The sequence below is a fragment of the Nestor notabilis genome, unplaced genomic scaffold, assembly GCF_000696875.1.
Source record: "Nestor notabilis isolate BGI_N333 unplaced genomic scaffold, ASM69687v1 Scaffold30112, whole genome shotgun sequence".
Lineage (NCBI taxonomy): Eukaryota > Metazoa > Chordata > Aves > Psittaciformes > Psittacidae > Nestor > Nestor notabilis.
In genome coordinates this window covers 1-20,611 of record NW_009919224.1, presented here as the reverse complement: position 1 = coordinate 20,611, position 20,611 = coordinate 1, and the positions used below count along the sequence as shown (strand labels likewise).

Here is a 20,611-nt window from a genome sequence, read left to right as displayed (position 1 = left end):
CCCGGCTGTGCTCTGCTCTGGGGGGGGAGGGTGTTCGGCGCTGCCGCTGGTGGTTCAGGGTTCTGCCTCCTCCGCTTGTTCTCTGCGGGGAGAAGGAGCTCCTTCGCCTCGGGTGGGGGTGGTGGGGTCCGTGGGGGTTTTGGTGAGGTGGCCGTACCGTGAGCGAGGGTCGGAGGTCTTTGTTACAAACTGCTGCGTCTCTCGCAAGGCTCAGGAGCGCCCTGGAATGCTGGCTTTCTCCGAGGTGGACGCTTCCTTAATAAACATGTAAAAGGGTTCCGTAGTCTATATGAGCTGAAGATGGGAAGTCACGAAATTGGGGTTCGACTTCTTGGCTTTAGCCAGGAGGTATCTGGCCGTAAGCGATGGGGGTGTCGTTGACAGATCTCTTTGTGGACGTTTGCCTTGAGAGAAGGAAAGGGGAGAGTCGTTGGGACTAGGGGTGTGTGTTCTTTTTCTGCTCCGTAGTCTTGGAAACAATACACAGTTGCATGTGGCATTCTTGTTGGAGAATGGGTATTGTCACAGTCCTGTTTAAACATGTGGATGGATTTAGCATCAGTTTTTACAGGAATCTTACAGAATGCTGAGAGAGCATGTGTTGCTTTTGTCCCTGTAATCTCAGAAGTTACTGCTCTCAGGTTTATGAGCGGAATGCTCAAGTTTCATGAACTGTTTCTTAATCTGTATAGCATGATTGTAGAGAAAGTAGTAATTTAGTAGTAGACTGAAGCATAGTTGAGTGTCACTGAGTGAAATTATGAATTAACTTTTTATGTTTGTCTTTTTTTTTTTTTTTTTTTGTGGTTTTCTGCGAATGTACAGTTTTTTACCAGCTCCAACCCAGCTGTCTCAAGACCAGCTAGAACTAGAAGAACGAGCGAGAGCTCAAAGATCCAGGCAGACTGCTCTGGTCTCATCGCGAAGGGAACCTCCCCCATATGGTTACCGGAAGGGATGGATACCACGGGTGCTAGAGGTAGGTATTTAAATTCACACTGTAGTAGAGTGTCTGCAAATGGTGTGGGGAGAATTATATTTCTGGAGTAGAAATAAACTCTGAGCGTTTTGAGTGTAGCTTGTGTAAAGCCTTACCATGTGCAGCATTTCCATCCAGACTGCTCAATATATTTTCTTGGGTTGAAGTAAGTTGTTCTAATTCACCAGATTGCTTAAAACATTTGGTGTTACACAGGGTGTAACAAGGATCCTTCTCTTCAGAGGATGTTGTGTTGTAGTATGGAAATAGGTCCATGGACCTTTCAGTTTACAATCTATGAATGCAAGGATCCTCTTGAGAAAGACATCTGTGTTGTTCCTCTGTCTGTTTGTTAAAAACATGTTCCAGATTATAGCTGGCATAACTGAACGTGTTTACATCACAGGAGAGAACACTCGTGTATTCTGTTCTTAGTGTAACAAAAGCTGCTGTTGGGGGAGAAAATTGTTACGAGTTGGAAAGAAACTTAAAAATTTGTCAGATACTCATTGTTCAATATGTCACTGGAAAAAGGGTTTTGAACGATGGGTGTATTTAGCTGTAATCCTTGCCAGTTTAACGTAATTTAAGATGAAAGTGTTAAAAGATAAAGGAAAATACAGATGTATAGCTCCAATTAGAAAACTGCTTTCATTTAATTTTTCCACTGTGAGCCACTAGATAAGGTGGCTTCAAACAGTGGTTCCCTAAAAGAAAACAGTTTTATGTGGTAGCGTTTAATAAAGTATGTGATGTTGAAAATTATACCTTTATTATGCCCAGTGTAGGGTTCCCTTCCTACACTGTTGGTTACTAAAGGTAATATTTTAGTGCTTATTCTTTCTAAATGTTAGCAAAATAACTTCTTAAGAAGTCAGGTGGTGAAGGTGTTCAAAAAGTTTCCAGCATCGCTGGGCCACAAAGTGATACACATCTCAAAGACTGTTACGGACTTCTTTCTGCCTCATAACCAAACGCAGATTCTTTCAAGAGTGGTAAATGTTTCTAAAGCATAACTTTTGTCCAGTGATCCTGGAGTGTCATTGTTGGAAAAAACCAAAGTTGTTCTTAATAGATCAAGAGTTACGCAAAAAATTTTGAGGAATGACTGGCTTCTGTTCTGGCTGATTACTTCAGCATTGATTCTGTAACTAGTTGTTGAATGTGGGACATCCAGTGGAAGACTTTAAATAACTGAAGCAGTGTTTCAGTGAACAATGAAAGATGGCATAAGCATGTTCTTCATTGGAAGGAAGTGTTCTAGTAGTTCATTCCAGCCTCAGTCTGCAGTCTCTGTTGCAGTGGTGTTAACTATTTGCTCATGTGGTGAGCATGGGGGAAGATCAATCTACCGATCATACCCGTTCTTTGATCTGGTTTGTTATCAAACATATCCACATAAGCAGTGCCATTGCAACAGAGGGAGAGGGAGATGCTTTAAGAATATTAGGCTGTTGGGTGTTGGACCAATTTTCAGTGTATTCACACGTCACAGTAGGGAAATGGGATAGCTTGGCATTCACGCCGTTGTAAAACTATGAGCTATAGGCTTTGAAAAGAATGGAAAGCTTTTTTAACTTCTCCATTATGGTGTGAAAAGCAACAAATAATCAGTAGAAATTTTCATTTAAAAAGCTGCTTTTGTAATTTTATTATTTCCACAGTTGCTTTATTGCAGAAAGTACATGTTTGAAGTTCTGCTTAATAACTTGCATGTGAATGAAATACTTAATCATGTATTGTCTGTAGCGTAGCAGTGCCTGCACATTCTAGTCAGTGATACAGGCTTTTGCTCGGTACAAGGAATAATTACTACAAGATATCTGTGCACTTTGGTGTCTTTTAATAAGTGTAAGTTAAAATCAGTCCACTCTTTTGTTGAATTTCCTACCACTGCAGATGATACGCCATGTGTTTGTTCTTCAGTCATTCACTACTTTTTCTTATGTGTAGGATTTTGGAGATGGAGGTGCTTTCCCAGAAATTCATGTGGCACAATATCCATTGGATATGGGCCGAAAGAAGAAAATGTCCAATGCTTTGGCTATTCAGGTGGATGCAGAAGGAAAAATAAAATACGATGCAATTGCTCGACAAGGACAATCAAAGGACAAGGTAATATTTTTTCAAATACATTGACCGGCACTATAGCTGGAGAATTTGTATGTGCACATTGCGTATACTTCAACTCATTGGTCTGCTTTTAGCCAAATGGATTTTTATCCTGTTATGGAATAACTGGAATAATTTCTAATGGGTATGAGAATTTTGACTGGCATTACTGTGTCATCTTTTCTGTTATGCAGTTAAGAGTAATTAAAAGGTAAGGCAAAAATGTTGAGAGTTTCTACACAAAACTTTCTTGATAGCTTAGGAAGTTTTGTTAGAGAGCTTTCCAGTGAAGGCAAAAAGTTGAAAACAGGCCTGATGACAGGCAGCCTTGTTTCAGTGTTTAGAGGGAGGGAGCAAAAAAGAAGACAGAAAACACAGTTAAGCTTTCAGAGTAGTAGTGTTTTACTAATCTAACATTTGGTGCTTCTGGCTGTTTTCAGTATTGTTGAGTGCTTTGGTTTTTGTTTGGTTTTGTTTGTTGTTTGGTTGTTTTTTTTTAAATTGCAGCAGAAAGTATTGCCAGGGGTTATGGTCCAAAACTCTTGTGCTGAGTTCAGCAATGGCAAGATTCTCATCAAGTTAAATGGGAACCACCTTTAATCTTTCTTTCACCATCTCTTTGCAATGACACTTTACCTTGAAGTCCTTACTACTATTATGAAGACCAGGTGCTTGGGTCTCCTAAACACACTTTGAGGGGAGTATTTACATCTGCCTTTTCAAATGTAACAAAGCAGACTACCGTAAACCTTTCATTCTTTTAAGCCTGTGTTGGGGCTGGAAAACTGCTGATGTAGAATCAATTGTATGACCAACTGCTTGTTACAGAAAGCATTTCCTGTATAGAATAGGGTAACCCAAAGAAAATCTAAAAAGAGGGTTAACTACAAAGGGTGGTTTAATTAATAGATATGAATAGTTGTTTTCAAAATAATTTAATTTCTTCTGTAATTTAGGGTGCCTTGAAAAGCTTAGCAGTATGTAATATGCCCCATGTCTTACTGCAGATGAGGCAAGGGGAAAACCTATGAAACAGAAAAAAAAAAAGATAAACTTTATCTCAAAAAAAAAAAAGGGGGAGGGGTGAGCATTCTAAGAATATCTGGAAAAATCTTTCTTTTTTAGCAGATGGGTTGTTTTTGGTTTTTTTTGTTTGTTTTAAATTGCTCCTACAGTTGCCAAAGTTGCAAAAAGATAATGACAGTAGGATTTTGTATTTTTTAAGTGTTGCATCTTGTACATCTCCATCCTGTGCATCATCAGTTACTCTAGAAAAAATAAATTCGTATCAGACTCCATGCTGTCATGTGGTAGAAAGTAGTCAAACTGAACAGAAACAACAGCAGTGGCAATACTTTTGTTGAGGGGACTTGCATTGAGGTTCAGTCACATTTTACGTAGTGTCTTGAAGAATTTGTCAAGAGGAAGGTGCTAAAACGTTAATTACTTTTAAAGAATTTTGTGACTAAATGTTTGATACTAAATAGAAATTTTACTTCACCTAAAGCATAAAAACTAATTTAGAGCATATAAGTAGACAAGAAGTGATAATGAGACTGAGTTTTGGGGAAGCTATAGGGCAAATCAGAAGGGGGAAAAAAAAAAAGTAGTGTCATTAAACCCTCATTTTTACAACTTGTCAGATATATCTTTACTTACTTGTAGGAGCAGATTTAACTTGCATATAATAGAACTGTTCAGTTTGGGATCCAATTATGTTTGAAAAGGAACTAGAAATTATAATAGACTTCAGGCAAAAATGACTAATCTTTTGCTGTGCCTTATTTAGTTCAGAGTTAGGAAAATACTTGGAACAAGTGAAGTTAAATTTAAGATGTTAACATTTGTCATTTGATTCATGAAGATCTGTACCAGCATTCATTAACTTCCCATATGGCATCTATAAAGAAGCAGTGGTATTCTTACTTGGTAGCCATACTTACTGTGTATGGAAGAGGTACGTGGCTTTTCCAAAACTGGGCTCTGTAGAACTGGAATTAGGGTCTCTTAAACCTAAGCTCTGCCTTTTGGGTCAGCTTGGTTCTGATTGCATGCAGCTGGATATAAATGCCAGAGACTAAAAAGATTAAGTATTGTGGTTCAAGGGGAAGTAAAACGGGAGGAAAATTAGATATTTGAAACAAAAGCTTCTACTGCTTGATCTGTTTTGCAGGAGAAAGTATTGGCAGGTGTGTCACAGGGAGCAGTTCTTCAGAGATCTATGTTGACTTGAATAATGTGTAATACTTTTTGTAAGAGAGAACTTCTAATAGTACAGTGTCAGTAGGATTACACGGAGAAGTTTTATCGTCCTGAGAGCTGCAGTCATAATTCAAATATTTCTTCAAACTTAATACCTAGAGCTAAGAGAACCAGTTACTTAGCAGCCTGCCAGAAATGAGATGGAGTTTATGACCCTATTGTATGAGCTACTGGTTTGGTCTGAGTTAAGAAGCAAATTTTGCTTTTGCTACAGCTTAATGATTTTCAAAGCAGAATTTAGTATTCTGCCTTCTTGTAGAGGCAGCAGTTCCATCACCCAGACCCTCTATCTAGATGGCTTGTCAGCAGTTTCTACTGTTACAGTGTTCATCTCTCTTGCATCTGGTCCCTTACATATTTAAAAAATAGTTGCTTCAGAGAATTTAACTTGAAAAATGCCGACGTAAAAGAGATAGTGTGACAAGCCTCATGTTTAGGGCTGGCAGAAAGCCTGTTAGACAAAAAATGCTGGATAACGTTGACAAATCTGAATGCGTGACCGTATGGATCCAAGGATGGAGTTCCATCTGGTTGTCCAGATGAAGGATTTCCAGCACAGCTATGTGGTTAGCTCTTGTGTTGCTATAGATTCTTCCAATACTTTCTCTACTCACATTACTAAAAGCCAGGCTAAAATAATCCATCAATATTGATATATTTTTGGCAAGATTGATGCTCTGTCCCCTTATTAGGAAAATAAGGACATATGATTGCTTCCTGTGTTTTTTATTAAGATTGAAGAGAGTGAAATCAATTAGATCCATTACTTCTTTTACGGCAAGGATGATTTTTTCTGTGCAGGAGCTGAATTTCTTCTTTGTGGCCCAAGGCTTTGGCTTAGATGTTAAAGGAGGAAGAAAAAAGAAAAACAAATCTTACCTATAGTTTTTTGTCCAGATTGTGAATTCAGTTGAAATATTTACAAGAGAGTAGTTCAATTGTTGAAGAAGCTCACGTCACAGCAGTGGAGCAGGTCAAGAGAAGATAAATATAACTAATCAAAAGTGTCTTATAAAAGTCTTATAATGTATTTGCCTTCGTAGCAGAGCTTGGTTTGAGAGCTTATCACCAATTTTTTTCCCTGGTGTATGTGCCAGACTTACAACCAGGTAATTGTAATGACTGCTGAAATGTTACATGCTTCCTATGGAGAAACTGTTCTTTGACAAGAAATGAATTAATACTGCAGTGCTTGGCAGTAGCTTCTTGATTTACATGTAGGATTGATGAGCATGGTACAGGACTCTATTGGATATACAGAATAAAATATTGAAGGGAGGAATTTATATGTTACAAATTAAGAAATTTCTGTCAAGTCACTGTCATGCATCAGGTGTCTTGTGAAACTCTGATGTCTAAATCCTATATGAGCTACAGTATCTTACACAACTAATTAGGTAAGATTGTTCTCTTTCTGATGTCAGTGCCATGCAGATTTCTAATGGCTGCCTGTTAAGGCTGCCCCAGCCAGAGAGGGAATCGTGTAGCTGCACCAAAAATTGAGCGTTTCGTTTCTGCGTAGGAGGAGATTCTGCTTTTTGGTAGCAATCAAAATGAAATATCTGAAACAGACTGATACTTCCTTTTAAATTTCATAGATGGTAAATGGTAGTGGATGGGCATATTACAATATGAAACAGTGAGTCTCCCCTTTATCTTAGATTAGTAATGTCTCAACCTTACTGTTAAAATAAGGTAAATATCTAGAAGAACAACAAAGTGCAACATCTTTATCTGCCTGTCTATATCACCTCAAGAAAGGACTCAGAACATGCAAGTGCATCAAGTTTTTGATGGAAACAGAAATTTATGTATTTTCAGGCTAGTTTCATCTATGTTATGCAGCTTGCCATTTGCATGCAATACTTCAGGGTTTAAATAGTTCATGTAGTTCATTTGTACCTCAGTGTATTGTAGTTTTGAGAGCACCTCTTAGGCTTATCTTATTTTCCTTTTTCTTCTGGGATACTCCGAGCTCTTTCAGTGTACTTTGTTCTTCATGCAGCAAGACACTTGGACTTAGAGTTAATTACCTTAGAGGAACGCTGCTCTTCAGACGTCCTTCATTCAGCATCTGAGAAGCTAGGATATTATTGATACCAATTCAAAGGATTAAAATTTTAGGAGTGAAGGTTGAGAAGCAGTAAATGGCTCTTGTGTGACAAATTAATGCTGAGGCTAAATGTCAGTTTTATAGTTGGACATAACACTCTGTAATGAACTTGAAATAACAGTTGTAATGACTTTTAACCATTTGAACTAAGACTTTTTGATGTTATTTTGTTGGAGAAATGTGAAGCATTAATGAGATACAGTATTTTTTTTCCTGTAGTCATCTAATAGTGTACTTTCCTTATATTTAAAATTGGAGCCTAAAGCTACTGACAGCAGCATGTTGTATGAAGACTGAAGCACCTATAAAAGGGAAAGTGTCAAAGACAGATTTTGCAAGTGGGGTTTTTTGTTTTTTGGGTTTGTTTTTTTTTGTTTTTTTTTTTTTTTTGGAGGGGAGGTGTTGTTGTTTTGTTTTGTTTTAAGAAAACAGCAAACATAATGATGACGCTAAAGACTTGTATCTTACACTCTTAATCCTTGAAAACAGAATTACAAATGTGATATTTTTTTTGTTTTTATCTGTCTTCGGCACCGTGAAAAAGGAAATGAATAAGAAAGGGAAGCAGGAAACCGGTGTCTAATCCCAGCTCTGAGAGTGATATATGTAATTATATTTAATCAACTTGCTTCTTTTCTTCAATTATAATATCTGTAAAACAGGGTCCAGAGTATATTCTTGGTTTATGGGAGTCATTGAAGAATATGTAATTGTAATGCATTTAAGGTTGTATACAAGTTTTAATTAGTACCTACAGTATAATCTAGGTCTGAAATGTTTCCTTTAATATACATACATTTATTCCTATTCACCAGCATTAATAAAATATAATGTGTTCCAGGTTATTTACAGCAAATACACAGATCTTGTGCCAAAAGAGGTTATGAACGTGGATGATCCTGAACTGCAAAGACCGGACGAGGAGGCAATTAGAGAGGTATTCTATGCACTGATGTGCCTAGTTGTTGGTGGTCTATTGTATGTCTTGCACATGTGATGAGGTGCATACTGTGGTGCTTTTGTTTTCAGATAACAGAGAAGACAAGAGCAGCCTTGGAGAAATCAGTCTCCCAAAAAGTCGCAGCAGCCATGCCGGTTCGAGCAGCTGACAAACTAGCTCCCGCACAGTACATTCGGTATGTAGTGCTCCAGGGTGTGTAAGATGTTGTTATATAGAAAATTGGATAAAACTGGGATGGTCGTTGTATTTCTGAGAACAGAAATTCCTTTTGAATTCTGTTCTTCTGGAAGTAATATGAAACTGGCTTACATATTTTGAATTAACCCACTAATGATGATGTAGTTTGAAGTATATTGAAATATATCTTAACATGTGGCACTTTATGGAGGAGTTATTGTTTTAGCAACAAAATACAAATTTGTCAGGGAGCGCTATTAATGATGCAGCCCTGAAAACAGCATCTTTACTGGGAGTCTCAAGCCAAGACAAGGCATGTAACAAAGTTCTTGCCTCATATAAAACCAAGCAATTGGAAAGAATTGGAATTACTAGGAGACTGATAGTCATTTATGATAATTTTCTGCTTACAAACAGAAAAATTCCATGGCAGGCTTAGACTTGACATGAGGTGAATTCTGAAAAAAGTATGTGAAGAGGTTGTTAATAACCTGTAAGTACACTCCAGGGATGCACAGACATAGGTAGAGTATGGTGACATGCTCTGTGTACTCTGTTAGTTTGTTTCTTCTACTTCAGAATCTAGGTTGAAACAGAAGAATACAGCCCTGGAAAGGTATGTCCTGTCTGGAGTAATTGATTCTCCAGTCTCCGACTGCATTCGGTCCAGTAGCCTCTGTGCAGTTACCCGCTCCTGGCATTCATAGCAGAGAAGTCTTAAACTGGTGTGGATAAGATAAAAATGCAGCTAGAGCAGTGAACTGAGTAAAAATGGAGGTGGACAAAGAATATCTAGTTGTGTGCAGAGAACTGAGTGCTTTGATGGTTTTATTCAGGTACACACCTTCCCAGCAAGGCGTTGCATTCAACTCTGGAGCGAAACAGAGAGTTATTCGGATGGTGGAAATGCAGAAGGACCCTATGGAGCCTCCAAGATTCAAGTAACTATTCAAAATGTGTTCATTGCAAATAGAAGATTCTGAAGAGTATTTCCATATAACATGCTGATTGTAAATGTTTTCTTAATTGTTCAGAATTAACAAGAAGATTCCACGTGGACCACCTTCTCCTCCAGCACCTGTAATGCACTCTCCTAGTAGAAAGGTATGAAATGCCATAGCTGTTCTCAGTTTTGAATTCTAGATGGATTCACAAATGCTACTTTGGTCTAGTTCTGTGCACCTTCTCCTTGCTGTTCTTTTGATGTAAAATGAAGTGGTAAACTCAGTGCCTGGTGCAGACTGTTGTCGTTTGTGGGGTAGCTGTGTTTGTGGGGTTTTGGTTGGTTTGTGTGGTTTTTAATTGTGGGGTTGGGTTTTTTTTGGTGGGGGCAATTGTGAAAGTAGCTCTGTTCCTACATATCTCATCAAAGGTTGAATAGATTTCTCATGTATTTTATGCAGGGATGCATTGCTGGATGCTTTCATGGCATGGATGAGTTGAGTGAGGTTTCAGCCTTGATACACTGATGCTGCTTTTAGACAATGCTATTAAGCTAATCCTCGATAACACTAACTTACGTTATTGAGGATTAACTCCTTCTGAGGGGTGTGTAGTGTTGGTTCGTCAGTTTACTAGAATTTAAACTGACATTAAATGTACAAATGTTAACAAGCTGCCCCTGAGTTCCAGCCTGTGTGACAGAAGTTTAAGAGGATAGTTGAAAAGCTGTCATGACTTTATGCCATGTTAGCAAAGTTACAGTGCAGGAATGAACATCTTATGGCTGTTAAGAAGAGTTGGGGTTTTGTAGCAGTGTCCTCAACTTTGTACTCTTGATTTATTTCAATAGTTTCGTAGCTGCCTTTGAGAAAGAAAACAGTATTTCCTTTTGCTATAATCTAAAGATGACTTTGCTTTTTCTCTTAATCAGATGACTGTGAAAGAGCAGCAAGAGTGGAAAATTCCTCCATGCATTTCAAACTGGAAAAATGCAAAGGTAATTAAGTTGTCATAAATTCATCTTTCTAATGTTTCACCCTGCTGGGAGACTTCTGTGAGTGTTGTAAGCTTGAACAATACTGGTTTTAAACATACAGAGTTAGGTAAACTGGCTGCTTCCAGCATGGAGAATACATCATTGCACAGCTCAGGGTTTTTTTTTCTCTTTGGCATATAAGGATTGTCAGATGGAGCGCAAAGTATTGTACAGGAGGATAGAACTGAGAATACGTTACTTCATGGCAGAGATTATGCATTTTGAGAGGGAGAAATACGGCATTAGTTAAAATCCTCATCATCTGGAGCTTACAAAGTAAAGCCATCTAAACTGAAAAAGGGAAGGCTAATCCATAGACAAGCAAGCATGTTTCTCTTTAATACTGCAGTCCAAATTTCTGAGAAGTTCCCATGTTGCATTCTTCGCTAATGAATTCCCATCACTTAGCTATTTTTATGCCTTGTTTGAGGAGGTATGTCCTGTTCCTTTGATTTTTATAACACAGTAAGTTTATTTTCAGAGAGAAGGGATAACTTTTAAGTTGCTGCCATAACTGCTCTAACAGTTCTCAAACTTAGCAAGCTGTTGTCCTGAGGCAGCCTCTTCAAATGGAGGAAGAAAAAGCTGTATGTTTGGATGTTACTCTTTTTCTTACCCCAACACAGCTGTATAACTGGGACTGATGCTAATTAGTAGATCAAATTTTAGGTTACAGATGCTAAAAACAAAGAAAAATTTTGTAGAGCTCACTAAAGAATCTTAAAATACCATCTATAAATAAATTTGGATTCAGCTTTTGAAAGCAAAATTAGCATTTAGTGCCTCTTCTGCTGGCAGTCTTGTCCCTTACTTTCTTATTTTGAATCAGCCTAACCCCTTAATAGGTACGAAAACAGTTTAGGGAATAGGGTTTTTAATCACAAATGGTAAAACAGCTGGGAGGCTGGGAAAGGTATTGTTTGTAGCTGTTAACGCAAAGCAGAGAGTGGACCTTGTCTATCAAAAACTGTCATTTGTACTGAGATGTGACTTGAAATTGTGATTCAGATTTGGGGGGATTGTGGAATGGAGCAAAGTTTAGTATTACCTGGTATGAAGTACATATGAAGGAGGTCCATTGAGGCATATTAATGAGGGACTGTGAGTTTTATGCGTGGTTTACTTCTCTTATGCAATAAATGTAATAATGTCTGTTACTGGAAATAATGTTAGTTTCTGTGATTAACTGCTTGTTTCCTCTGCAGGGTTACACCATTCCACTAGACAAGCGCCTGGCTGCAGATGGCAGAGGATTGCAGACTGTTCACATCAATGAAAACTTTGCCAAGCTTGCCGAGGCTCTCTATATAGCTGACAGAAAGGTCAAGTTGCTGTTTAACTGTATTATTCCATGTGGTTTTACCTTTTTATGTTTTATTTCCTTGGGAAAATCAACTGTGAATAGGCTTTTTGATTTGTCCCGTTTCTTTGCTAACTTAAGGCGTAAGGTTTTATCCCCATTATCTTTGAATCAGTGGCTCAGTGTGGGTTAAATTATTGCAGGTCATGGGTCTTGTTTCTTGGCTCTATCTGTTGTGGCTGTCTGGCTTTGAATTTCCTCTTTGTGGTTTGATTCCTGCCCTGTTTACTGGCTAACTCCACAACACAAGATCTGCTTGCATCCCAGGTGCTGGCTTTCTGTTTTCTAACTTTGTCTTGTGTCTGCAGGCTCGTGAGGCAGTAGAGATGCGTGCCCAGGTGGAGAGGAAGATGGCTCAGAAAGAAAAGGAGAAACATGAGGAAAAGCTCCGAGAAATGGCTCAGAAAGCCAGGGAGAGAAGAGCAGGGATCAAAACCCATGTTGAAAAAGGTAAATTTCTTTGTTATTATGGTGCTACAGGGTTTTTTAGCCCCTCTCAAGTTTGGCTTTGGAGAAGTAACCTGAGAACTCGTAATACCTAAATATCAACTGTAATTTCTAAGTATGACATCTGTTCTTAATGTCTTTTACTTGATCAGCCAGTGAACTTGGTTAATTCACTGGCGGGTTTGATGGAATCTGGACTTGAACCTCACAGCAGTATGTCAGCACATACAAGTTTGGGACATTGTTGAGAATTTCAGTTGTTAATGGATCAGTGCAAGTACTGGCTTTCATAGACTGGTCTAAACTAACCAATTTTTTATTTGGAAAAGTTTTGTTGCAGAAGGAGAGCAACTTTGTTTACAAGAACTAAACCATTTTTTAAGTTTTCAAAGATGGTAAATGCAGTATTCTGTCTCTTGCACTGTTGAAACTGGTCTTGCAGAACTGTAGCTCTCTTGGCCAGCGGGCCCCAAAATTGCCAATCTAAGAATCATAGCTGTAGTGGTAAGTCTTATGTTTTGCTTGAAATGACACTTTAGAAATCAAGATGAAGTTACAGAGCAGTTATGACTATTATGACCTTTCTAGAAGGTGGAGGATATGGTCATATAATGTCAAATCCTGCAGCTGTGATGACTGACCTCTTCCCAACAGGCTAGGGACTGGCTGGCTGGAGAGGCACTCTGTTGGAAAGAACCTAGGAGTCGTAGTGGACAATATGCTCTGAACATAAGCCGGCAGTGTGCCCTGGCAGCAGTATTGCTAAGGCCATGCTGAGCTGCATCCACAGGAGTGTAACTAGTAATTCAAGGGAAGTAATAATTTACTGGTGACCTGTTAGACTGTCTCTGGAATACTGTGTGCAGTTATGGGCCCCCAGGTACTAAACAGACATTGATAAACTGGAGTTCAGTGGAGGGCCATCAGAATGGCCAAGGGGCTAGAGTTTCTCCCTAATCAGGAGGTACTGAGAGAATGAAGCTAGTTCTGCCAGAAGATGTGGTTTTGGGATGTGTAGGATGGCCAAGTATTCTCAGCCCTTGATAGCTGACAAAACATAACTGTTGGATATGTCTGCTTTAACTCTTTTGTCAAGGACAGTTAACTGATTGTGGCACAAGAAGGCTGTGGTTTTCCATGTGTTCAGTTTGTTGAAAGTGTAACATTTTAAACAGTGCTAAAGGTCACTTCTGTTCTGTAGAAGGGTACTGAATCAACCCACTGTGCCAATGTCTGCGGCAGAGTTAATTCAAATTTCAAATATTCATGTATAACAAGCAATCCTGCTTTTGTTCAGAGGATGGAGAAGCTAGAGAAAGAGATGAAATCAGACATGACCGGCGCAAGGAGAGACAGCATGACAGAAATCTTTCCAGGGCAGCCCCAGACAAAAGGTGGGTAACAAGAAAGCTGCTTTATTCCTGTGCTGGCTCTGGCTTCCCCACTAGGGAAACCATTGCACTGGCTTTCCTTTAACCTTGTGGAGTTATTCACTGGTATGAAGGCCTGTTCGGCCCCTGTATGAAACGTGTCACTATGTTAGTATACTGTGGTACTTCTAAATTTAGAGTTATCCAGATGTGGGGAGGGAGAGGTGGTTTTGGGTGTTTTTTATCTTTAGCAGAACTTCAGTATATTCAGATTTAATTAATCTTGGCAGCAAAGGTTGAAACCTTCATCCTGTAACTTCAGTGAGACCATGGCCTCATTTAGTGGCTTTGTTTCTTGAAGCTCTTCATCTGAAGTGAGCTTGGATTTATGAGTGTAAGCTGAGGTATCTTGTTTGCCCAGGCTGGTGAGATTTCCAAGCACAAATGGTTTCTGGAGGCTTACAGTCTCCAATATCTTAAAATGAGATTGCTCAGCCTTCCCAGAACATAATTACACTAGTTCTTGCAAAAAATAAATATGACATTTTAGACCAAGTCAGCTTGATAGTGGAAAGCAAATTTAAATGTCATGCCCAGCTGCACATAACTTCCCTAAATGTTTCCTTTGCCAGGAGACAGATTTTAAATGTTACCTATTAAGGAAGGGCAACAGTCAAAATCTGGCTCCTGAGGCAAATGGTTAGCAAGTAACACAGGATCGGGCTGCAGCTGAGTGTGTCAACAGACATGGTTTACTGACCTAATAAAACCTAAAATCTTTAATTCAGGTCAAAGCTGCAGAGAAATGAAAACAGAGATATCAGTGAAGTTATTGCCCTGGGGATACCCAACCCCAGGCCATCCAATGAAATCCAGTATGACCAGAGGCTGTTCAACCAGAGCAAGGTAAACATACCTTTTCACAGCTGTGAGGCTTCGTGTGAGACCATGCTCACCCTTCCTTAGTGGGCATGGCTAGAATACTGAAGGGACCCTGTTCTGGTGGTTGGTGTGGATACACTCTGAAAGACGACTCTACATAAATGGATAGGAAACTATTGCTCTCCTTTTTCCATAGCTGATGCAACAGAAATGGAGTATTCTGAATGTATGACTGGATTAAAGTTTTTGTGCTGGTTTTTCTCACTGGGGAGTGGGGAGAAAGGAAGTATTTTGTCTTCAAGCTGCAGTGACCTCATTTTGTTCTTTTGTACTAATGTAGTGACTGAGGGAGATCTGCCCTCGGAGAGAAGCAAGTAAATACTTTCTATTCCCATTAATGCTTACGTTAAAAATCCTTCTGAAGATATAAATAGTTAACAGCAACATTTATTTTCCCTGAACCTTGTACTATTCAGAGATGAAAAAGCAGATTAGGCTTCAGAAAATCCCTGAATAGACCTGCAGTTTGTCAATCATTCTCTTTCATGTCTCTAGTGAAAGACTTGCAGGCAGAAGGGAAAGCTGATGAATCAAAAGTGAACAAGCAGGCACTTCTGCTTTCACAGTTCACACAAGGCTCTGCGTGATTTGGATCTATCAGCTTAAATCATGTTTTCCAGAAATTCTGAATAATACACGTTCCTGTATAGTTGTACTTGGCTCTTACAGACAGCTGTACTTGCAGGGCAGATTTAAAGGATCCATTAATCTGAAATATGAAGGGCCTGTAATCCTTCCTGTTGCTTTCTGCAAGAGTAGAAGTGGCCCTGACTGAGGCTTGGAATGACTGTATCATGTTTTTTGGACTTAATCCCAGGCCCAAAAACACTCGTATCCTGATGAAGTGCTTGAACTCATTTGAAATCGATGGCAAATCACACAATACCATCTTTGTGTATCTGTGAGACACCACCAGTGTATCTTGATGTTAAATTAGCTAAAGTTTTTCAGACCTATTTGTGTGATACTGCTGTTCTTTCTTCTTCACAGGGTATGGACAGTGGTTTTGCTGGTGGAGAGGATGAAATTTATAATGTTTATGACCAGCCTTGGAGAAGTGGCAAGGATATGGCCCAAAACATCTACAGGCCTAGTAAAAATGTGGATAAGGACATATATGGTGATGATCTAGAGGCTCGAATAAAAACCAACAGGTGAGAAAATGAAGTTAAGAAATGCTCTCGATTAGTCAAATGCTCTGAAATTAGTCAACCGAGTTTCACTGCTTCTCCTGCAGGTTTGTTCCTGACAAGGAGTTTTCTAACTCTGATCGCAACGCCAGAGGAAGGGGCAGAGATGGACCAGTTCAGTTTGAGGAGGATCCCTTTGGTTTGGACAAGTTTCTGGAAGAAGCTAAGCAACATGGTGGATCTAAACGGCCATCAGATAGCAGCCGCCCTAAAGAACATGAGCATGAGAGCAAAAAGAGGAGGAAGGACTGAATGCCTTTGCTCCTTGAGAGGTAGAGAAATGGACTACATACAAACTTGGACTTCACCCAAAAGGCATTTTTAATCAGAGGTTTATAGGGGAGTGGCGTTGTAACCCCCGAGTTCACAGCCCTCATTGTGTGGATGTGTATACACACACTAATTCTTCTACATAGAACAGGTACCCCTTGGGAATGGAGGCATGGAGACCACTTTGAAACATTTCACAAGGGAATTACTCTTTAGAAGTGTTCTGACTTTGCAGATTCCCTGTTGCCCAGCATCTCAGGGTAAGAATGTAGCCCCTTCCTACAGCTTTAGTTTTTATAGGTACCTAAAGCTTTTACTTCATCTGTTAAAAGCTTTCCTGCTGTATATAATTACTGTCTTATGCTGTAATGGATGCTAGGCAGTTTATGATTCAGTGTTTCTCTAGCGTGGCTATACACAATTTATTTGAACAAGGAGGGGAAACAGCTGGATTCTGTTGTAAAACAAATACTCATTCATAGTTTCTCAGTAATCTTTATTTTAGTTTCTTTACATTTAGTGAAATAAAACCTTCTACCACCGCTCACTCACTTTGACTCCTTCTTTGACTGCGCCTTCTACGGGACTGCTGCCTGAGAGTGAGCTGAAAAATAATAGCAAGCATGCACATTAGCTAGACAATAAGGTTTGGTATTTTTCATTTCTGATCTTCTGAAACATTCATATGGAAAGCGGAAGATGGGTTTATAACTGGTTCAGTTTCATGAGCCAGAACCACAGATGCTAAGCTCTTGACAGGAAAGTTGTATGTAATTTGCACAGCAATTGCCAGTTGTATCAGCAAAACGCGTCTTAAAAGCTTGTGCTTTCAAGTGGAACTAATAGAAGGTAACTGTCTAAACCTAGCCTAGGACAAAGTGGGAGAAGTGCTCATTTGTTTTCTTCTAGAGAAGCCTGTATTTTTGAAGACATGAAGAAGGCTAACAAGTGCCTGCCTCCTGCTTTTTCTTTCACTAGAAAGAAGCCTCTTGTGAGAGTACTGACCTCAGTGTCTAGGTAGCGAAGTGAAGGTGGCATCTTACAGCTTCAGGAATAAAACCCAGCAAAATAATTTCCAATGAACTGTCACTAAATACTCATCTAACCTATTCCTAATACTTACTGTGATAACTGCGTACACGTCACACCCTCGTTACTTTCAGCCCAACCTGAGGGGTCAGGCTAGTGCCTGGCTTCATGCAGTTCAAGACTCAAGTCGGAAAAACACTCCTTAATTTCTGCTTCCATTTTTGCACCACAGCTGTAACTCTCGGGTCACCTCTTAGTAACAGGTACTGAAGTAACTGCAGCCAGTGAAGACTTCTGCAGTAGTATGAACCATGTCAACCAAAATACTTCATCAGAATCAACACAGCGCATCCCTGAAGTCTCTTGCCAATTCACTTACTCTTGCCCTCCCCTAGCATTGAAAGTCTCAAGAAGCTCGTTGTCAGAAGGATATTTAAGAACTCTTATGAGTTGTTTCCTTTTATCCTTACCTGTCAGCACCACTGCACACTGCATGTTTGGAAAGCAGTGGGATGGCCATAGCTTTGCTGCAGTGAAGCTAGATGAGATGTCTGGCTCTGACTGACCATTCAATGACAGACCAAAGGTTTTTAACTGATGGTGTACGCTGTCTCTTAATGCCATACACTAATGCACTGAGATTGCCAAAGTGTCATGTTTTTTACTAACATGTAGAGTGTTAGAGACAGCAAGTAAATAAAGCTACACTAAAGCTAATAGTGGGGAGGGACTCATCGTTAGGGACTCTAGTGGTAGGACAAGGGGTAATGGGTTTAAACTTAAACAGGGGAACTTTAGGTTAGATAGAAGGAAGAAGTTCTTCACAGTGAGGGTGGTGAGGCACTGGAATGGGTTGCCCAAGGAAGCTGTGAATGCTCCAACCCTGGCAGTGTGCAAGGCCAGGTTGGACGGAGCCTTGGGTTACATAGTTTAGTGGGTGGTGTCCCTGCTCATGGCAGGGGGGTTGGAACTAGATGATCTTAAGGTCCTTTCCAACCCTAACTATTCTATGATTCTATGTATTTATATTCAACACATGAAGGCAGGCAGATGACTTTTCCTGTACAAAATGACAGCTGAAGAAAAATAAACCCCACAAAAGTTCAAAGCTCAGCTCTATGTTCTTCGTCATCTTCCCCTGCCACCCAATATCCACATTAGATGTTGGAATCCACCTCCAGAAACCTGACTTTCAAACAATTAGCTGCATAGCAGTCCCCGCACAGTTCTACTGCATTCACATTCCTTTAACTTAGCATAGCAGGAAGTCTTGAGCTCTGGTACATGATCTCTCCAATACCAAGATGAGCTCAGACTCTCAGTAACTTGAGAGGGGAGAATGAACAAAAGTGTTAATGGTTTGAAAAACATTAAAAGCACACTAAGTGGCAAAATGCTTCATCACACTTGGAACAAGTACAGCAGTATTTTGATGCTACTGTGTCCAATGAAAGGCAGAATTTGAAGAGCTCAGTTCACTATGTTACTTCATTAAAGGAATTAGCACGTTACCTTGGCACCTTCAAGTATGTGGGAGTCCTTCTGAAACACATTCTGAACTTCTTCTGGAGTCGAGAATTTAATCCAGCAGTAACGTCTGTGGAAGCCTGTATCTCTGTCCTAGTTACCAGTTAAAAAAATAAAACCCCAGTTACTACAGCAGATATTCGTACAGGCTGTTAACAACTTCCTAGGGATATTCAATGTAAGCATTCAGAAATTACCCCAGAAATCAGCACACTTGCTGTTTCAGAAGCCCTTTTTGTACTTTAAGACATTAATTCTCATTGACAGCATGCGGGGGCCTGGCAAGCAGAGGCTGCTCTGCGTTCCTCTCTTGTCACTTTTTGAGTCCAGCAGTGATAAATTTAAGATTTAAGTTATAGCTGAAGACTGGAATAATGCATAGGCGGTTGTTTCAAACTGCAGTTGTTATCTACTATTAAGCCAGTCACAACAAAACTGACATGTAAATGGCTGCCTGATTTGAAAATAAGCCTGCCACCGTACTTGAAAAGTGTTCAGCAAGACAAAGCAGGTTCTTAAGATACCAAGGAAGAAGGCTGCAATTCGAGATGACAAGCACTAACTGCACTGAAAAGAATAAAGTTATTTTTAAGAATAATTTTCCAGTTGTAAAAGACAGTTGTCAATAAAGAAGAGATGCTGCAGAAAAGCCGGGTCTACCAAAATGCCTTTTATCCCAACTCTGACCCCCATCAGTCACACCAGCTGTGCCACTATGATTATCATGCACTTAGAAACACTGGCGCAGTTTCCAGCCTGTGGTCCCAGTGCCCAGTTTCAGTACCCAGTGATGTCTTTATAAGGGTGTCCTACACTGCTGGCAGATTTTTGTATCTGTGGTAGTTTTAACACTCCTAAAGTAACCGCTGAATCAAAACACAAGTGCGGCAGTTCAGCTTCAGTCAGTGGTGGTGACAGTAAGCTGCCACCCTTCTTAATGAGGTGACACGTCTGACCTGGGCCCGAGGAACAGTGTGGCGGGCAGACACCTCAGCTTCAGTGTTCACAAATAACCAGACTGTTCCAAACTATCTCTCTCCATTTTCAGACAAATCCTCAACTGATGGTGAACCCATCAGGTTAATTTAACTGACCATTGCTTCACATGGAGAACACAAGCAGGCAGGAGGAGTTCTGCTTCTTCAGCAATGACCTTCAACTTATCCATAACTAGGTGGAAAATGAACACTTTTTGACTGTTGATCTCCAAGACAACTGTAGTAGACACTATTATCCCTGACCTAAATACTCAGAACAGCAGAAGCGCAAACAGCCGACAGCTTGGAGGCATCCTGAAGAGGTTGTGGTTTTGTCTTAGCTTTGTGCTCTGATGGGGTATGAAGCCAAAGCAGGAAAAGATCGTAGGTGCATACCCACACTTTTCTCTTTTAGGCCAGTGAGATCAGGCACATAGACACTGTATTCTTTGTCAGAAGAACATGATGATAGAGAAGCTCAAAGCACTTTTATGTTCATTATTCAGAAATGGCAAGATCTGGGGCACGTGCTTTCTAAAGCCTTGCCAAAGCCAATGGAAACCACCAAGCTTCAGCAAGGCCTGGAGCCCACCACGGGGAGAACGACTTCGGGGTGGGCAGCACCCAAAACCTGACCAGTGTACAGCAGGGGCTTCCAGGAAGCAGCTCCGAGGGAGCGGGTGCCGGTTTCGCAGCACAGCCCTGCAGTGGGACCGACCCTGCCGAGGCCTGGCGAGCACCCGCAGGCGGCCCTGACCCGTTTCACCGAGAGACACCAAGAGCGGCCTGGAGGGCGAGCGGTACTCACGAACGGCAGCTGGCACCTCCGCACCGACCCGAACTGGGAGAAGTAGTCCTTCAGCTCCTCTGTGGGGGGAACGCACACCGGTTACACGGGTCCGCGCAGCCGCAACCAC

General features: G+C 40.3%; 2 protein-coding genes across 2 annotated transcripts; one reads left to right on the top strand and one right to left on the bottom strand.

Annotated features, from left to right (window-relative positions):
• The first annotated feature begins 817 nt into the window (after nt 1-817).
• SNW1 (SNW domain containing 1) lies at nt 818-16,708 on the top strand. Its single transcript, XM_010010140.1, has 13 exons — nt 818-979; nt 2,933-3,094; nt 8,308-8,403; nt 8,496-8,602; nt 9,441-9,545; nt 9,639-9,708; nt 10,478-10,543; nt 11,788-11,904; nt 12,251-12,392; nt 13,687-13,783; nt 14,548-14,665; nt 15,692-15,855; nt 15,939-16,708. The coding sequence occupies exons 1-13, from the start codon at nt 818-820 to the stop codon at nt 16,141-16,143; spliced, it is 1,611 nt and encodes a 536-aa protein (XP_010008442.1). The 3' UTR covers nt 16,144-16,708.
• Nucleotides 16,706-20,561, bottom strand: SLIRP (SRA stem-loop interacting RNA binding protein; the record flags this gene model as incomplete). Its single annotated transcript, XM_010010139.1, has 3 exons — nt 16,706-16,765; nt 18,703-18,810; nt 20,503-20,561. Coding segments are annotated over 3 exons (227 nt in total), but the record flags the coding sequence as incomplete, so codon positions are not given.
• Between the last annotated feature and the right edge of the window lie 50 nt (nt 20,562-20,611).